Raw genomic sequence first — 18,239 nt, 5'->3', positions numbered from 1 at the left:
CCAGGTTGAAGTGACAGCTGGTGTGATGTAATAACACCCCCTCCACTAGACAAGTTATAAAGAGCAATATCTAGTTCCATGGATTGAGATAAGCTTATGTAGATTAATGCTCCGGGACACTGAAATGTTTGTTGTATAAAAGCTCTGTTTATAAAACAATGTGTCATTGGCATATATGAAAAACTCTGATCTGGCAGATGGCCTGAGCGCCAAGAGTTCCTCCACGTTAAAGGCACTGCTAGAATGGTTTGTGCTCCTGTGGCTTAATGGGATTTTAGACTCTTCATTGAAATGAATTATATATAGAGAAACTGGGATTATTTTACAGGCTGTTTAATCTCTCCTTTTTTTTTTTTTTTTCAAAAACGGAGCCTGCCCCACGGTTTTAGCATTCGTGGAAAAGTGGAGCGATTGTGAGTGCTACAATCAATGAACGCTAGAGTGCAGGCGGCCTATCAGCTCAGAGAGCCAGAGAGATGCCCTGTGGACCATTTCACTAACATGAAGCGTGCTCAGTCGATTTGACTCACTTCAGCCCCGCTGCCGTGCCCGCCTTTCCAGAAGCGTTCCCATCCTGCTCGACGACGACAGACACGAGGCTTCACCGGAGCTGCTCCGCCACCGCGAGATACGGACTCAGTGCCCTTTTGCACTGAAGAAGCGGCTTCATCCCTCCAAGCTTTAACTGCCACTCAGGGGACGAGCCCGGGCACCAGTCAAGCCTCGGCATCCCGGATCATCCAGCTAGTTGCCAGACAAAGCTCTGGTGAAAACAGCAGGAGAGGCCCCCCTTTTGCATCCTGTACTCAAGATTCAGCGCCGCCACTTGACTACCACTACAGATCCCATAATGCCTCACTCCTTCCAGCAGAAAAAAGGTGAGACTTCTCTCGTCTGTTTCTCAGCTTCACTTAAAAAGACAGGAACTCAGTGCTGATACAAGATAATGAATGTGGATGGCAGCTTTGCTGCAAAAGAACGAACATTTTAACAAACCCTTACTGAACAGAACTGTGTTTAAATTTTTGAAACTTGACACATGACTTGATGACTTTTGCAATTCAGAGAGACACAAAGTTTTGCCTGGTTTGTAAAATGTTTTAACAAATCATATCAACCTTTGAAACACTGCATTATATTTGTTCTATTGTTACTGTGAGAGGGATTATTTTGTCTTACATTCTTCAGGGAGATAAACACAAGTGCACGTAATTTCGTCTCTGAAATCAGACAAACAAAGCTTAATTTCCCTTCTTATTGCAGTTATTTAGAAGTTCTAGTGGGAACCTCATACCTCAGGCGAGCACTCACGTCATCCGAAGGCCAGAAACACCTGCATTGATAAATCTGTATATTTCCATACAGCTTTTATGTTGCTCAGACAATCTATGAGATCAAGTATTGCTTGCTCTGTCACTACAGTAACAAGCATGCAAAGCAACAGTAAAGGACACACAGTGGGCACAGGTCGTGATAAAACAAACTGACATCTGATAAGCAAATAGGAGTCCAATAAATAATGCCCTCACAGTTTTTATCTACCATATGTAAAATCATGTAAAACAGACATTTAACACCAGCCAAAACACGATAGGAGCAATTTGAGAGAGCTTCTTGGTTCACTTTTGATTTTCATGCCAGTTGCACACAACATGACACTAAAAACAAAAGAGTGGTTTGGTTAAAAAAAAAAAAAAAAAAAAAAAGCCTCTTTTTTTTTTATGTTTGAATTTAGTTAACACATCGTTAAAGCTCAACGTGATCCTCTCCTGGGTTGGAAAATTTGATCGTTTGTTTTTCTGTTGAAGTCACACACTCTGAATCGCTTTGTGGTCCCGTGCATGCAAAGCACAACATATTTCAAAGTGCAAGCGGATATCAGAAGTGGTTGTCTGCGTGATGTAGACCAGATAACAATTATGTGAGTATGTGGCACACGGGAGCTGTCACAACCTGAACTCCCACCTGGCATTTCCTGGGCTGCAGAGATGCTTTTAATGAAAGCACAGAGGGACATGGTGAGTGTTAGTGAGGCGATCGAAAAACACATTCACTGCGGAAAAGTTTCATTTTCAACTTGCAGGTTAATGAGGCTTGATGCTTATATGACTTGATTTGTTTCTAGCAAATATAAACCGTGGGAGGTTTCCCAGAGTTTAGAGGAAGAAAGCGCTGTCAGGCTTTATGTATTAACTGGAATAAGGGTGTGTAGGCGCTGATGATACAGCTTCATGAGAAAATTAAATCAAAACAGATGCATTTGAAGTGAAATCGACACAGATTATTCAGGAATCGTATGGGGGAAAAAAAGAAACAAAAACGGTGTTTTCTTTGCTTGCAAATTAACAATTTAAATGTACTCGTGCATTTAGCGCATTATATTCTGCTTGATATTTTATTTAAATAACATGCTACAACTATCTCCTCCTCTTCAATCCATGTCAGCACCCAGAGTTTGAGGTTGTTTTGGGTTTTTTTTTTTTTTACTTCTGGGGGTTGGTAGGATTGCTTTCATCCTCACCAATCCCATGTTTCCATGTTGGATTTAAATCCATTTACTACTTTGGCTGGAGGAAACCAAAGGAAGAAAAAAAAAGCTGACATGAAAATGCACCTATATATTAATGCAGGCTGGGAACGTTTGATACAGATGGAATCTCCTCTGAAATCTGAGGGCTATTGCCAGATTTCTGTAAAGAAAAGCTCATCTTCAGCTCCTCATTTTAGCATTTTGGAAAACACTTTTATATTTGTAACTGCTGTTAACCTGACCTCTCATATCTGGATGTGAGATCATTAAAAATGTATAAGTGTTTAATAGAATTTTAACAATGCTTTACTCAGATTGCATTCATATTTTAGGGTTTTCCTAGCAGACTGAGAGCAGACTGCAGCGGTGGATGTGCCGCAGCTTTTGTGCGCGGCTCTTGTCGAACCATTGGCCCGGAGCGAGGTGTGTTTAGTTCCTGTTTAACGAGCCCTGTAGACCAGTATCAGCAGTTGGTATTAGATGCAGGCAGCGACTTTGACCTGGCACTGGAAGCAGTGTAACATGGGAGAATTTGATATGGTTGAAATTGGGCCACAGCATGTCGGAGTGCAGGGGCAAGAGAGAGAGAGAGAGACAAACCGGCTGTAACGTGGGGAACGACATGAGAACTGAGACCCCCACAACACTGCATCTGTGTGGAGGGAGTGCCTGCTAACTAATAATGTGAACATCGACTGAGCACTAGAAAATTCACTGTGCAGCTTCCAGCACATGCGATATCCAAACTGGTTCAGCAGCTTCGAGCCTTGACTGTTTACATCACCACAAACTTGTTGATAGGAGCAGATTCCACCAGCACGCATGGAGACGCACCCCAAATGTTACCTTTATTGCCTATACAGTGCTAATGGCAGGCTTGAAAGGAATTCTTCACAGTCTGCAAGCTCATTTAATGCACAAAGCTCTATTTTCTTTTCTTTTTACGACGTATCGGTGGTCATGCGAAACACTCAAATCACTGGATGTCATTTATTGAAACAGCGTGGTTGTGTTTTCTTACGTCACCAAAAAAGGCGGGCGATGTCGTAATTTTTACCCGGTCGAAACGCCAGTTTAAGTCAAAGCAGGTGTTTTATAGAGCTACAACTTGTACTGTGCAGCAGCGCTTCCTTTTCGTCTGATGTCCCTCCACATCTCCGTCACATACATTCAAGTCCCTCTTCATCGATGCTGCCTTCAATTCTACAAACGTCTTAATTTCAGTCACTTTTAAAGTGAAAGCAACACTGGAAAAAGTGGATATTGTTGTTGATTAGTGTCAAACAACCGAGGTGTCACTGTTATAGTCAGTTTACTTTCATAATTGTAGTAGCTAAAGCTTTTTATTCATTAATGTCTGTTTTAATAATATATTCCACTTTCAACTAATAAATTCAACTGTTGTTCATTACTGTTAAGTCTTTACACACCGAAGGCTTCTTTTCTTTTTTTTTACGTGTAATTAAATCGTTCGTCAGTATATTTAAAAAAAAAATAAAATTGTTACGAGTACGTTTACGCAGAAGGTGAATTTTATGCGGCAAGAAAGCGACTTACTTTTTTCTGGCAGGAGACAGTTTTTCTGAGCCGTCTTACCGCGACTAAACGCATCAACTGACACATTTGGTGGAAATGAAACGGACATCAGATCACAACCAACAGTGCTGATTGTTTGTGTCTACAGCCACACCGTGTTGTATGTCAAAGGTCACAGAAGTTACAGACAACAATCTCAAGGACGACGTACGAAGCAGCTAGAAGAGTAAAAAAATCTCCTATTCTCTTGTCGAGTGAGGAAGAGCAGGACAACATCTTCATCACTGGATGATTTTGAATTTTGAATTAGGTGACGCGAATCTATTCAAAACTTTTTTTAAACAACTGTCGCAAATTCGTACCGCTGCCGGTATGAATAAGTCTGGTGTTACCAGACCCAAATTCATTGCACGAATATATGTGTGTCTGGACACGCTCCATAGGGAATCGTCTGCAGTCGTGGCATCCTACTGTACGTCGACCTCGGGGGGGATTCGGAGCAGCTTTGAACAGACAGTGTGCGCCGAAACTGGCCAAAACTCTACCGCCGCTACATTTGCAACAAAAATTCTTGACTAATGTTGTTCCTAACTAGCTAACGTTAAAGCGAAGAGGGTACCCAGACTGTAATCACAAAGAAAACTGTGAAGCTGTGAGTGGCGGTGTGGTGGAGCCGGGCGAGGGATGAACAGTTTCGATGCGAAATATTCGCAGGCGAGCATTTTGTATTTTCCTGTTATTCGTCACATCCGATTCGTTACTTTTAGCTAGTTATTTTAAGACTTTAATCAAGGAACTTCAGCTTAGTTTTTAAAACTGTTTCTTCATTACTTTTTGCGAATCATTGTAACACTAGAAGCCTATTTCCTTCATTTATCCATTACATTTAACTATTAAACCATTACAATTGTCTAATTATATCAAATGCTTATAGTCTCTCTTAGCCAGCTACAGTATTGCTTCTGTTTTTCCTTTACTGGTAACTAACTATCATACTTCCCAGGTACCAGTACCCTGGTTGGGAACCCCTCCTGTGCAGTATGGCTACATTTGCAATTAGCAGCATGCACGCTCCTAAAGTCAAAGGCAAAACCAAACTGCTGTGATATGAGGAAGGAGCCTTGCATCATTTACAGCACACACCGAGCATATCAAGATGTACAGACTGATGCTAACTAATAGGTGTTGTGACAGCACAGCGGAAAAAGGGGGTTGATTCAGACACTTGATTCTTATTGGATCATTATTGAGGGTGGTGCAGAGAAATAAGAGCCACTTGTTTACCATCTGAATCCCTGCAATAAAGCTCCCCGTTAGAGAGTGGATACCTCTGTTAAAATACCAAACTAAACCCACATGGAGACACATAACGAGGCTTTGAAACTATTCGGTGCACAAGTTGTCCCAAATTTAACAACTCCTCCTCATGTGCACTTGGAACTCCTGCGTTTTGCAGCCCTGGGCGTGTGAAAGAAAAGAGGAAGGCAGAGCAAACACGGAGATTGTGAAGATTTGTGAGGATGGTGGCGATTGCTGCTCGCTTTCACTACATATCCTTGTGTTTTGGTGGAAGAAAAGTGACCCGTCATCCAGCAGATGGCACACTAGTGAGGGCCTGTTTGTGGTATGCGTGGAATATTCCATCATGTTGGGCTCTGCAGGCTGCATTCCTGGCTCCTCTCAGCTGGCCCTGAGAAAGTTCTGAATCTACATGCTTTGATTCGACGAAATTGGAATTCAAGCCCACTAACACGCCTCTGCGCTCACTATAACCTTAGCATGTCGCTCCAACAGGCAAACCGGCGAACTCAAGGTTACTCCACACAGGAGTGCCGCACAAACTTACTCCAAAGTTATTTTTGTGAGTGCGGTTTGGTTTGTTTAAGAAGTAACTGATGATAAAGGCATCTTTAAAAACGCCTGCACGTGTCCAGAGTATAGCTCTGAACACTGAAACACATGCTCAGACTATGAATACGAGTATTTAGCAGAGGACCCTGAAACCTTTTGAATAAACCGCACTGCCAAAATGATCATACTCACTTTTTTATTTTTATTTTTATGAACACACAATCATAGTACTTCTTTTGGATAAGTGTGAAGCTCTGCGAGCTCCTTATCTCTATTATTCGGAGCTGCTGGTAATCTTCCTGTGTGTGTGTGTGTGTGTGTGTGTGTGTGTGTGTGTGTGTGTGTGTGTGTGTGTGTGTGTGTGTGTGTGTGTGTGTGTGTGTGTGTGTGTGTGTGTGTGTGTGTGTGTGTGTGTGTGTCTCGGTGCTCACACACTCCGGTTGAAAGTTGGCTTTCATCCCACTTGACAAGGTTAAACACACACACACACACACACACACACACACACACACACACACACACACACACACACACACACACACACGCGCGTGCACGGCATCATTGTTGCAAAACAGACACGATTTCGCGTCAGAAAAAGTCTCGTCTGCCTGTCTGTTAATTAAAAAAAAAGCAGGAGGCGAAGCATCCATCATCACCTGCACTGAGGAGCTTTTGAAGTAAATTTTTCACTGCATTTATTTATGACACCTTATGTTCTTTAACAGATCCTATAAATTATGCACGCCGTATTGTATGTTTTCAATGATCTTTTCAAATAGATGATCAAGGAAAAACGCATGAATACATATAATAAGACGCGGAGAACAAATCTTTTTCTTGACAAACTGCAGTTGTGCCATAATTCAGACCTGCAGTTGTGATGCTGTTTAACAAAGAGCAACTTTAGTTGTGGACAAACGCAGAAGAAAAAAAAAATGCTTCTGGGATGCATGGAGTTAAAAAAGTGAAACTTAACAATATGAAAAGAAATTCTCTTAGAGAAAGGAACTAAAAAGACCTCTGTAGCTAACAGCATTATCTGTTTGGTGTTACAGCGTGGTTGCATCATGCCTCTCAGAACAAAACTCCACACTCACATCTTTGCTGACAATGAACACTGAAGTTGGCAGAAATTTGCTGTGAAACGAGACAAAAGTGTGCAGTTTATGAAAAAAAAAAAGTGAGGCAACCTCCGGGCCTCGGGCTTTTGTCAGTGGGCATTCCTATTCAATGACCTATCATGCACCAAGTAGAGGCAATGATACGGCTCAGAGATGTTTCACACTGTGTCAGAAGTGTACAAGGAGGCTTTTTTTTTCTTTCTTTTTTTTTTTTATGTGCAGCTGTTTCTGGCCGGCAGAACTTGAATCGCTGTCACAACCTGCTTCGGCTCTGATTGTTTCTGAACAGCGTGCCACTGAGACAAAGAGACAGAGAGCCTAACGTCATGACCGGTTGTTTAATTATACAGCCTGAATGGAGATCAAGGATTAACCGATAATGTGATAATGTACCCCCGTCAGTTCAGACGGGAGCATATTGATCAGCTGCTCGGCCCTCTTTCTCTGTCCTCTATTAAGTGGGTCATTTATTTTTTGCCAGGAATTGGTTGAGTAAAAGTTTGCCAAGGATTTGCAGCAATTATCTCCTCTTTCTATAGCTGGGCACAGCGTGGGGCCTTGGTAAATTACACATCTCTCTCCCAACTCCTGGATGGTTTATGGCCGTGCATTATGCATAACTGTGAACTGGAGCGCCTTAAACATCCCCCAAGTGGATTGAAATAAAGTTGACGCTGCTCTTTGTTTGGAGCTCAAGATAGTCTTTATTTGGCAGTGCTGAATCGGAGATTGCTGTAAAAGCGTGCATCTTAATTATTTTGGAGACTTTTTTTTTTTTTTCCCCCAATGGTTTGTGAACACCTGGAGTGTTTTTAGTGGGATGCCGGATCCAGATGGGCGGATGCTCGTACAATCCACAGGGAGATGGTGGTTATATTGTAGCAGTGTGTCGCCACACAAAGGGTTAAAAAGAAAGAAAGAAAAAGAAGCGCAGGCTGTTGTTCTCTGAACGACAAAAGTAACAAGCTGCTCTGAAGCTCCTCGTGTCGATTCGTCATTAGTGTGTAATAACTACGGTATCAAATATGTTTTTAAATCTTTAAAATTATTTTCTCTCTCAAAACTGCGACTCGTGGAAGATTACAGAAACATCTTTATCGTGCTCATAATTTTAGATGAAAGTATAAGATCGTGAGAATTTGAGGACTTTAGCTGCGGGTGTAGAAAAGAAGCAAAATATTTCAAGTCTTATTGGGAATAGCTTTTCAAAATAAAATACAAATCCACAAAACTGTATGTTCCAACACCAGACAATTATTAACAGTAATAATATTGAGTAGAAAGGCTTCAGTCACTGTTTGCCCACTGATCTTTACAACAGTCGGCTTCATTATTCAAATATTGAATTGATACTCGGCCACCGCCTGATTCAACACAATAAAATCCGTATTTTATCTTGAGAGCAAGAGATTTTTTTTAAATATTCAAACGGCTGAGGAAAAGGAACGAGGAATTTGACAAGATCTGAGCTGACACTTTGACTCTTTGACGCAGTCTAATTTATCATGTCATTCATTTCATTTTGTTGTTTACATTCTGCAGCGCAGCAGATGCTCCTCCTGTGCCAGAGTGTGAACGGGATGAGAAAGGACGGGGAATCCGTGGTTTGGAATCACCACAAACAAAGTTTCCAAGGTGAGTCACTGTCAGTAAATGCGTGCCTACAACTGATTAAATGAATACAACTTTTCAGATGCAGTCATACACGTCCTCCAGTCATTTATTAACCGGTTAATGATGTGTAAATGCACACCAGTTCTCCCCTCCATGCAGCCACCAAGCAAAACACAATATCACCGGGCTGAGGAGTAAGAAAGACTTAGTTTATTCTTGCCCAACTCTGAGAAATGATGCAACGGGGAGTACACATGCCTTAAATTAAATGGCAGAGTGGAAAAGAAAAAGAAAAGAAAAAAAAAAGTCAAGGCAATGCATTCAATTAATTTTCCAGGAATCTTTCACTTTGCATTTGTAAGTGTGCACATCACCTGGCGTGGACAATTTCCGAGGCATCCTCCCCTGTTCCAGTTCATCACAGTAATCCAATCAATAGGATCATTTTCAGGAAAACATAAGAGGCCGTCCACATAACAGGCAGGAGTCAGCCTGAACCGAGCTACAACAGGCACATTATAATATAAAACACCCAGCCATGACCTCGGTGTTACGTTTTGCAACGTGTGCACTGAGTCTCACAGCATTATTTTAACGTGATTTAAATTCTAACAGGAAATAAGTGCAGTCACATTCACTTTTTTTTTTCAAACTACACCCTCTGCTCATGTTATGGTTTTGGGTTCGTGATGCGCAGCTTTTTAATGCAACAAGTTTTCTGTGCGATCCTGAAGTTGCTGTACTCAACGTCACACCTGCAATTAACCCACATCTCTGTGTCAGCGACAACCAACTAAAACCACCCGGTTGTAACGCGCTGACGGCTGAACGGCTGACGCACAAGACCGTTACACGCGCAGATGAGAATATAAAACAATGTCTCAACCTACCAAGTGCTCATTATAACGTGCACTGAGATTAACTGAGAAACCAAAGTCACATCCGAGCGCTCAACTGACTGCCTACAGACACGTGAATAATAAATCTATTAAAGCTTTCCGTTTTCAACAAACCCCCCGATGGTGATTCGCAGCACTCTCCGTCTGTGAAGTCAGCACCTGCAGGAAAATGTGGCTACAAAAAAAAAAAAAAAATGAAATTGTGGATGAGAAGAAAAGCGAGCGTGTCTCGTCGACCTGTCCGCCTGGGCCTAATTAAGAGGCGACCCTGTGTGCTGTACATGTACGGTCTGTGTGTTAAATGCGACGAAAGGCGACCAAACGATCCATTTCTTAAGTCATGGAATATAAATTAGTTCTGAGAATTTCGGGGGCAGGGTTTAAGGAGCTGGTGACGTCGCCGGCTCGACGTCCTGTGACTGCGGATTCAACCAAGAGCAGGGGGATTCGGATCCTCGTGAAACAATATAACGTGTTATTTTTGCAAGTTTGACTTATTTTTGCACTTATTTTACCATCGTGCTTTCGTTATTTTTACTGTAAAAGTTGCTGTACGTATTACTTGTCGGAATAACCGCTTTTGAGAGCAGTTGGTGTCCTCGCTGGAGAAACAAACATCTCTCCCCTGCTGTGGGAAAGTGGTACGGTCTCGGGCTCAAATTCCGAGAATTGTGCTCGTCTGATTCTTAGAACTGGGGTTCTTAGAAGTGGTGATGCAAGAAGTTTCTAGGAAAGCGCTACCAGGTGATTTTTTAAATTCCTTTTTTTCCCTTTAATTTGGCGCGAAGTTTGTTATATACTATGTGTTGCTTGTGTTTTTAGACGAAGCTATTTGTCCGTTTATGCTGTTGGAAGTGTCGGTGAAGCCGGGGCTGTGTGTGACCGTGGCGGGGCGAACCGGGGAGAGAGTCGGAACTCTGGAGCTGCCGGCTGCGGCGGTGACAGCCGGAGCGCCGCGCTCTCTTGACAGATACTCCGCCTCGGCGAGCAGCGGGGAAAGACGGGCAGCCTCCCTCCCTCCCTCCCTCCCTCCCTCCCTCCAGCTCGGGCTTCCCTTGAGCGCTCTGACACCCGAAGTCATGTCGCGAACGTGTAACTACCGCTCGGGGGTTTCAGATCGCCACAGCGGCGACTGCGGAGGCTTTCCCGAAGCGCTCGTCCGGAGCCCGGGCGGCGGTGCTCGGGCGGACGGGTCGGCCGGTGTTGGATGCGCGCTCTGATTTAATGTCAACACACGGCGCTGTCACCCCAACTTCGCCGGCCCGCCGCTCCGGGACGTTTTCACTTCGCGCTCGCGGCGACGGTCATTTTGCTCCGACGGAGCGCAAAAAAAAAAAAAAAAAAAAAAGGCTGCGCCGAAACGAGCCCTCCTGTTACCGCAACGATGGAGCGGAAGTATCAGTGTTGAGGGGTGTGAGTGTTTTTTCCGCGGTAGAGGCTGCAGAGCGCGTCGTCACACCAAGTTGTCCCTGTGTTTCCACTGTGACAGCAGCGTGCTGCTGCGCGCCGAGTTGAACCGAGATGCGCGGAGTTGTCTTTCTGCTGAGTGTCGTCTCGTTTCTGTCGCGGGCTGAGAGTTTCGGTCAGCCAGCATTTCTGCTCCGAGACCGTTATGAGTATCAAGGCGGCTCATAAGGTGAAAATAAAATTGTGTCCTTGTCATCGAAATGTAAGACACACACACTAACTCGGGCATACTTGACCGAAGTTGTGTAGTCTTTGTATATTTAGTTCCACGTAGAAACATGACGTGAGTCATCAATAGAGTTGCCACGACTGGTTGTTGTCGTTACGCGCGGGAGGTCCAAATTCGCCATCAGTCACTTTCAGGTGCATTCTGTCCTGCTTCTATTCTCGGACGTGTTCAGTTACAGACTCGAGTCTTGACATGGAGTTCAAGATACTGTCATTAATCCGCCAGCGTGCTGCGAAGCCAATTCTGCCTCGACTTGATGAAACGTTAGTTTGCGCTGTGACCAAGTGATTGACCCGTCACAGAGTTCACGAGCAGCGCTGCCGGGCTTCCCAACAACCACGCGGTCTGCGCGTCTGCTCCTCGGCCACCAAGGAGAACCGTTACTTCTGTAACTTTGTCAGCTGCGACGGGTTATTTGGTAGATTGTGTCATCACGGGGACGTTTCGCGGTTGAAATAAAAATAAAAAAATAAATAAATAAAAAGAAAAGTGATGGTTATTTGTGCACCAAAACAAGTCTTAGTAATAAGTCAGCTGCTTGCCGAAATAATTTCCCTTTTTCTGTTGACCGACAGTGAAGTGTTTCAGGATCCGACCCGCCGTGCTGAATGCGGACTGAACTTTCCTTTGTTGCATTTTTAGTCAGAGCTGCAGTTTATTTTTATTGACATGTCACTAATTAATAATATTCAGGTGTTGATTACTTAAACATGTGATTTTTGTTGTTTTATTATTAATAAGTCGCGACTTAACTTTTTTTTTTTTTTTTATTGCTGAAAAATATATTTAGAAAATAAGACAATAACAGAATTATATCAATGTTTACGTCTGCTCCATTCAGGCAGAATGTGCTACACATTTTCTAATAACCTAATACTAACTTCATCTGCTTCATTAAGCTGTCAACCAGTGGTTGAGACAGACAGACAGACAGACAGAGAGAGAGAGTGTGAGGGGGAGAAAAATGAATCCAAAGGTAGAAATTTAAATGTCTAGACAGTGTTTATTTAATAAATGGCGCCGCCTTCTGGTGATCTGAGCATCTGTTTTTTTTGTTTTTTTATTCTGCTACCTTGTGAGGATCATAAATAACTTGAGCCCAGTCTCACTAGCAGGTTACTTGTACTCCTGTTAAAACGGACCAAAAAAAACCGTGTTACTTTGTGGCGTAGCAGCAAAACATCAGCGACAGTCAAGGCACTTCTTTTTCTTTTCTTTTTTTTTGTAAAATAATCTTTATGCTTTTTCTTTCTGTTTGCAGAATTTAACAAAATGGCTTGCGCAGCAGACAGCTGCATACAATTCACACGCCACGCAAGTGATGTTCTGCTCAACCTGAATCGGCTGCGTAGCAGAGATATTCTCACAGATGTCACTATCCTGGTGAACAGACAGCAGTTTCGGGCACACAAGACCGTTCTCATGGCTTGCAGGTGTGTGTGTGTGTGTGTGTGTGTGTGTTATTTAAGCCAAGATTTAAGCCAGTTTTTCTGCTGCTGTTTGAATATGAAGTGACTGATGTTTGTGCGCTCTTGTCTGTGTCTCTCTTTGTTTTCCTTCCCTGCAGTGGGCTGTTTTACTCCATCTTTACTGACTCCCACAAGTGCAACCTTAATGCCATCAGTCTGGATCCAAAGGTGGACCCAGAGGGCTTCGCCATCCTGCTGGAGTTCATGTACACGTCCCGTCTCACACTAAAGGAAAGCCTGATCATGGCTATCATGAATACAGCCATCTACTTGCAGATGGACCATGTTGTGGACACCTGCCACAGATTCATCAAATCCAGGTCAGTACAAAAAATCACGACTCGGTATGAATCCGTGATAATCAGCGTCCGCGTGTTTGTAACCGTCTCGTTCTCCTCGCAGTGATCCGACTGTCAAGCTGCCCAGAGATGAGTTTTTGGTCAGTCCCTTGGTTTTACCTCAGGATGTCCATGCCTACCGGCCGCATGATGTTGTTGACAGTTTGCACAGCCGCGTAGCTCCGTTCAGGGATGGGAGGCCCTACGGCACGAACATGTTCAGCGGGGTCAGCAATCCCAGCAACTACCATCTCTACGGGCAGTTTCCCATGCCAGGATTCCCTTTCCCTCTCTGCAAGCTGACTGATACCAAAAACACTTTTGCTGACCTCTCAAAGAGTGGTATCCACCACAAGCATTGTTCTCCACACGACAGCACCAACAGCATCAGGGCAGAGTACGCCAGGTCTGTGGGGCCGAGCTCCTCCAGCATTATTCACTCCACCACCTACGCTTCCAGGGAGGTAGGGAGAGATGACGAGATGAGGAAGGAAAACCACGAGGGGCTCAGCCAGTCCGTCGTGCTCGGCACGAGGAAGCGTGCGTTTCCCGTGCTGACCCTCGAGCACCAGAAAGATTTGGGCAAAGAGCACGCTCCTCAGGCAGAGGAAGACCTCATACATCAGCACCTGGGAATCTCTTCTGCTGGACGCAAGAGCCTCATGAGCAGCCCGCAGAGTCCCCTCAAATCAGACTGCCAGCCCAACTCCCCAACGGAGTCCAGCAGCAGCAAGAACGCCGGGCTCTCTCAAGCCGCCGGGGTGCAAGTCCCGCAAGGTACGCAGGATCCCAAAGCTCGCAACTGGAAGAAGTACAAGTTCATCGTGCTGAATCAGAGCGCGAAGGAAGACGAGGTGGGAGCGAGGGATCCCGGACTCCGCTCGCCCCAGCGCCTCGGCCTGCAACCCTACCTCCACCCCGGCGAGTCGGAGAACCTCGACCCGCAAACCACGAGCAAGAGCACCGATCACAGCGAGGATCTACCGGTTCCGCAGGCGAGTCGTCTCAACAACATCATCAACAGGTGAGGTCGCTCTCAAAAGCACGGCTGCATTTTTTTTTTTTTTTTTTTAATACAAAAGGAATAATTAAGCTCGATGTGTCAATAAATCGACGTGGCACGCTGGGTGCCGTTTATCATAATCTGTGAGCGGTCGGATTTTTATTCATTTTGTTGTTGGTGTTGTTGTTTTCTTAAAACTAACCAGGCTTGAGTTGCAACTTTCTGTTAGAAATTGTTGGACATTCTGCAGGTTCATTTGTTTTGTCACTGTTTTTTATGAAATGACATTATTTTGACATTTTTTGTTCCGTCCGAAGTCAAATGTTTGTTCACGTCTGACTTGAAGTATTTGTTGTTTGTCCAGTGCTCTGGAGGGGTCACTGAGGAACGGCGACGGCCACCCTCCACACTACCTGAACCGCCTCAAGTGCTCGTCCTGCGGCTCCCAGTCGCCTCAGCACTCAGGAGTCTGTCCCAACACCTCCAGGTCCCGTCTGTCAGAGGACATGACGGAGCTTCACTCAGAGTATTCAGACTCCAGTTGTGGTGAGTTTGAGATTCACATGAAAAATGATTCTGCGTTGTTTGGGACCGGACGTTAACTTCTACTCGGACTTCTCCCGAACAGAAAACGGAACGTTCTTCTGTAACGAATGTGACTCCAAGTTCGCCGAAGACGAGGCTCTGAAGCAACATATGCTTCAAGTGCACAGCGACAAGCCATACAAGTGTGACCGCTGTCAGGCTGCTTTCCGCTACAAGGGCAACCTCGCCAGCCACAAGACCGTCCACACGGGTAAGAACATTTTAAATCAACTCCTCCGATCCAACACACTCATTTATTGGCTTTTAAAGTGTGCGTCTCTTTGTTGCTGGATTCTAAAAGGCTTTTCTTTTTTTGTTGGTATTTTTCAGGGGAGAAGCCGTATCGCTGTAATATCTGTGGTGCTCAGTTTAACAGACCAGCTAACCTCAAGACTCACACTCGCATCCACTCAGGAGAGAAGCCATACAAATGTGAGACGTGCGGAGCTCGTTTCGTACAGGTAATGACGCCCTTACGTAAACATCTGATTTGGCCTCTCGGCTATTTACGGGATAACTGCGCGACCGCTTGATTGCGAGCGACAACAACGGGTTGCTGTAGCTCCGTTCAGCTGGACAGAAGGAGCTGCGAGAGCATTTGGGCTTTTTGTACAATGGACACGTACGCTGTCTGAAAAGCTCCACCAACGTGTGTAATGGCGGTTGTGGTTTGCGTCGCTTCGAATGCTGCTTTTTGTCCGTCAGAAAGTTTTGATTCCTCCTAAGTTGTGCTTCTTCGTCCGTTCACGTTTCAGGTTGCTCATCTCCGCGCCCACGTGTTGATCCACACGGGGGAGAAGCCATATCCGTGCGAGATCTGCGGAACGCGCTTCCGTCACCTACAGACGCTGAAGAGCCACCTGCGTATCCACACGGGGGAGAAGCCCTACCATGTACGTCGACATCTTTCAGTCCGCAGAATTCAGTCAAAGCTTCTGAAAGGTGGTGAAACGATTGAAAGTGACGTTGCTCTGCTTTGCTTTCCAGTGTGAAAAATGCAACTTGCACTTCCGCCACAAGAGTCAGCTCCGGCTGCATCTTCGACAGAAGCACGGCGCCATCACTAACACGAAGATCCAGTACCGTATGTCTACGGCCGACATGCCCACTGACTTGACGAAGGCATGCTGAGTGAGATGAAGCGAGACGGTTTCGACGGAGGCAATCTTGACCTTGGCATTTATAGACCCCAACTTGTACAATCATCCAAAATTGTAGTGCCACACTGTGTTCATTAGACAAACAAATTGGCTGTGTGCCATTCTAAACGGGTTTCCACTACATGTGAACGTAGAGCCACATACGGCATCTTAGTCACTTTATTGTTTCTATATAGATATAAATATATATATATGTATGTTGGGAGTGTTTTTAAGCTTTGAAGGTACGTATATAAAGCTTTATTTTGTTGAGAAGGATGGAATGTAAACAATCTGTTTTTTGAAAATACAGTATTTTATATCAGAGAACTTAACTTTTCTGAAAGTATTGAAAATTTTGATTGACGGGTGGTACATATATTTTAAGATAACGAGATTTGCGGCTGTATAGAGTTGTCTATACATTTTTATGTAGATGTACGTACATGTTGCACCATGTCAAGTTGCCATATTCACGTGAAAGGAAAAAAAAAAAAAACAAAAAAAAAAACCGAATTGGATTTAGTCTAAATCATATCAGATGACTGCTGCTGTCTGATGAGGATATGCATGAGGAACTCTTACCGTTGCCAGCGTACACAAAGTGGGCAACTGCATAAATATTGTGACATATTGTGTAATTATATCTGTGGGATTGCTCTCTGCTGGCAGAGCCAATCCAAGTGTTGAGATGCATTTCAAGGTACTGCTTTGTAATGACCAAGAAAACATTTTGCTTCAAATGTATTTGTATAGATGTGACTTTTGTTTGTTAATTTGTTTTTCATAAGTGAAGGTTTACAGTTTTGCTCATTGTTCTAGATCTTACGGTAAAGTTGTGTAAGTGTCAAGGTTTTTGTTTGTAGATACACTGTGTATTCAATGTGCCTTTCTCTATGGTGACTGAATTCCTCTCCGTTCAGCCCAGCTCTATTAAGGTACAACTCAAGGACACCACTTGTCCCGGATCCCCATGTGTGTGTGCGTGTGTGTGCGTCTATATATTTTTAAATGCTTGTCACCAACCTTAGACCATGCAAAATTTCATCATTGTACATCTTCAGGACTTGTTTTGGATTGGACTTTTTTTAACTGCATTAAAATTATTGTACAACGTTATAGATGTATGAATGTAAAATAAAGGTATTGGATTTCTATGTATTAACAGCTGAGTGGGCGCTTTTCATTTTCGGGGAGCTTATCGTTCTGAATGTGAGAAATGACCCTCCCTTTACGGAAACACAGTTATACTATTTATTTTCTTGAGTCTAAATGGCCGTAATACAAAATTTGAGAAAAGAACATCAAGATAAAAAAAAAAGAACAGAATTTACCAACTATTTACAGCAATACACAGAGAGATATGAGTCTGTTTGATCTGCAGCATTTTAAAGAGTTCAGGTCAAATTTAAGGCTTTTTAAAACATTTTAATACCACAAAGAATAGTTTATTACCTGTTTTATACCAAAACCAAAGTATGAAAGACAATCAGGTCTGTGTAGCAAGTACATAAATCTACGACGTATTTATGATGATTTGAATCCACACCAGCTGAAACAGTTAGTCAATTATTCTCTTGTGAATTATTTAAAGAATTTACAATGTTTATGTAAACATGTCAAACATTTGAAGGTTCCAGTGTCTCAAATGTGATGCGTTTGGGCTTTTTCTTGTCTCACATTAAAATAAATTGAATATTTTGGGGGTTTTTGTACTGCTGATCGGAAAAAACGGGGCATTCGGTGACATCAACACAACATCGGCTTGGAAATAGCAACGCGTTACTAGTTTGGATGTTTTCTGAAGTTGATCAAACAATTGATAATGAAAAAAATAATTACAGAAGACATTGTATCCTGCAATGTTGTGATTGTAATTTTTCCAAAATATTTTGACATTTCATAGAGCAAATGATTAATCAAGAACGAATATGATAATTCTATTAATCATTAAACACGACCGGATAAGCCGCAGAAAGTGGACGGATGAATGAATGAAAGGATGGATTAATTAGCAAATTGAAAAATATAACAAATAAACTAAAGATCCATATATGAATTATATATATATCAGTCTGAGGTCTGGAAAAGTTGCACAGCAGTTTCCCCGCCACGTTTTGCTGAAATATTTTATAACCGTTACTCCTACAATGAAAGAGAAAAATATTGAAGAGCTTTGTAAATGAAATTTCAGACTTTTATCAAAGCTTTTTTAAGACCTGCAGATACTCAGCCGCAAGAGAACGCCACCTTTCAAAATCGAAATTGTAAAAAATAGCCCCAGCTCTGATCTGTAAAACTACTTTTAATTCTATTTTATTTTATTTCCATAAAGCCAAGCCACAACACAAGTCACCTCAGGGCACTTAAGATCATAAGGCCCTTATAATGTTGTAGAAACACCACAACTCCCACATGTGCAAGAGTTTGGGGACAGCAGAGGAAAAAAGTCCCTTCA

The 18,239-nt window shown here is 43.3% G+C and overlaps 1 protein-coding gene across 3 annotated transcripts; it reads left to right on the top strand.

The window, feature by feature from the left end:
• The first annotated feature begins 703 nt into the window (after nucleotides 1-703).
• Nucleotides 704-16,946, top strand: bcl6aa (BCL6A transcription repressor a). Of its 3 annotated transcripts, XM_069704061.1 has the most exons (10): nucleotides 704-878; nucleotides 8,581-8,673; nucleotides 12,509-12,680; nucleotides 12,815-13,036; nucleotides 13,119-14,078; nucleotides 14,422-14,603; nucleotides 14,686-14,853; nucleotides 14,973-15,103; nucleotides 15,398-15,535; nucleotides 15,630-16,946. In XM_069704061.1, exons 1-10 carry the CDS (start codon nucleotides 851-853, stop codon nucleotides 15,771-15,773), a joined length of 2,238 nt encoding a protein of 745 aa, XP_069560162.1. In that variant the 5' UTR covers nucleotides 704-850; the 3' UTR covers nucleotides 15,774-16,946. The 3 variants fall into 3 exon arrangements, with proteins under 3 accessions (XP_069560162.1, XP_069560163.1, XP_069560164.1); XM_069704062.1 differs by lacking the exons at nucleotides 704-878; nucleotides 8,581-8,673 and adding an exon at nucleotides 10,248-10,295; XM_069704063.1 differs by lacking the exons at nucleotides 704-878; nucleotides 8,581-8,673 and adding an exon at nucleotides 10,808-11,187.
• The last annotated feature ends 1,293 nt before the right edge of the window (nucleotides 16,947-18,239 follow it).

Source organism: Brachyistius frenatus, unplaced genomic scaffold (assembly GCF_029030835.1).
Source record: "Brachyistius frenatus isolate BFR_SWC_R1_liver_20210118 unplaced genomic scaffold, ASM2903083v1 Contig_49, whole genome shotgun sequence".
Taxonomy (NCBI): Eukaryota; Metazoa; Chordata; class Actinopteri; family Embiotocidae; genus Brachyistius; species Brachyistius frenatus.
This window is presented reverse-complemented; position numbering and strand designations above follow the sequence as displayed.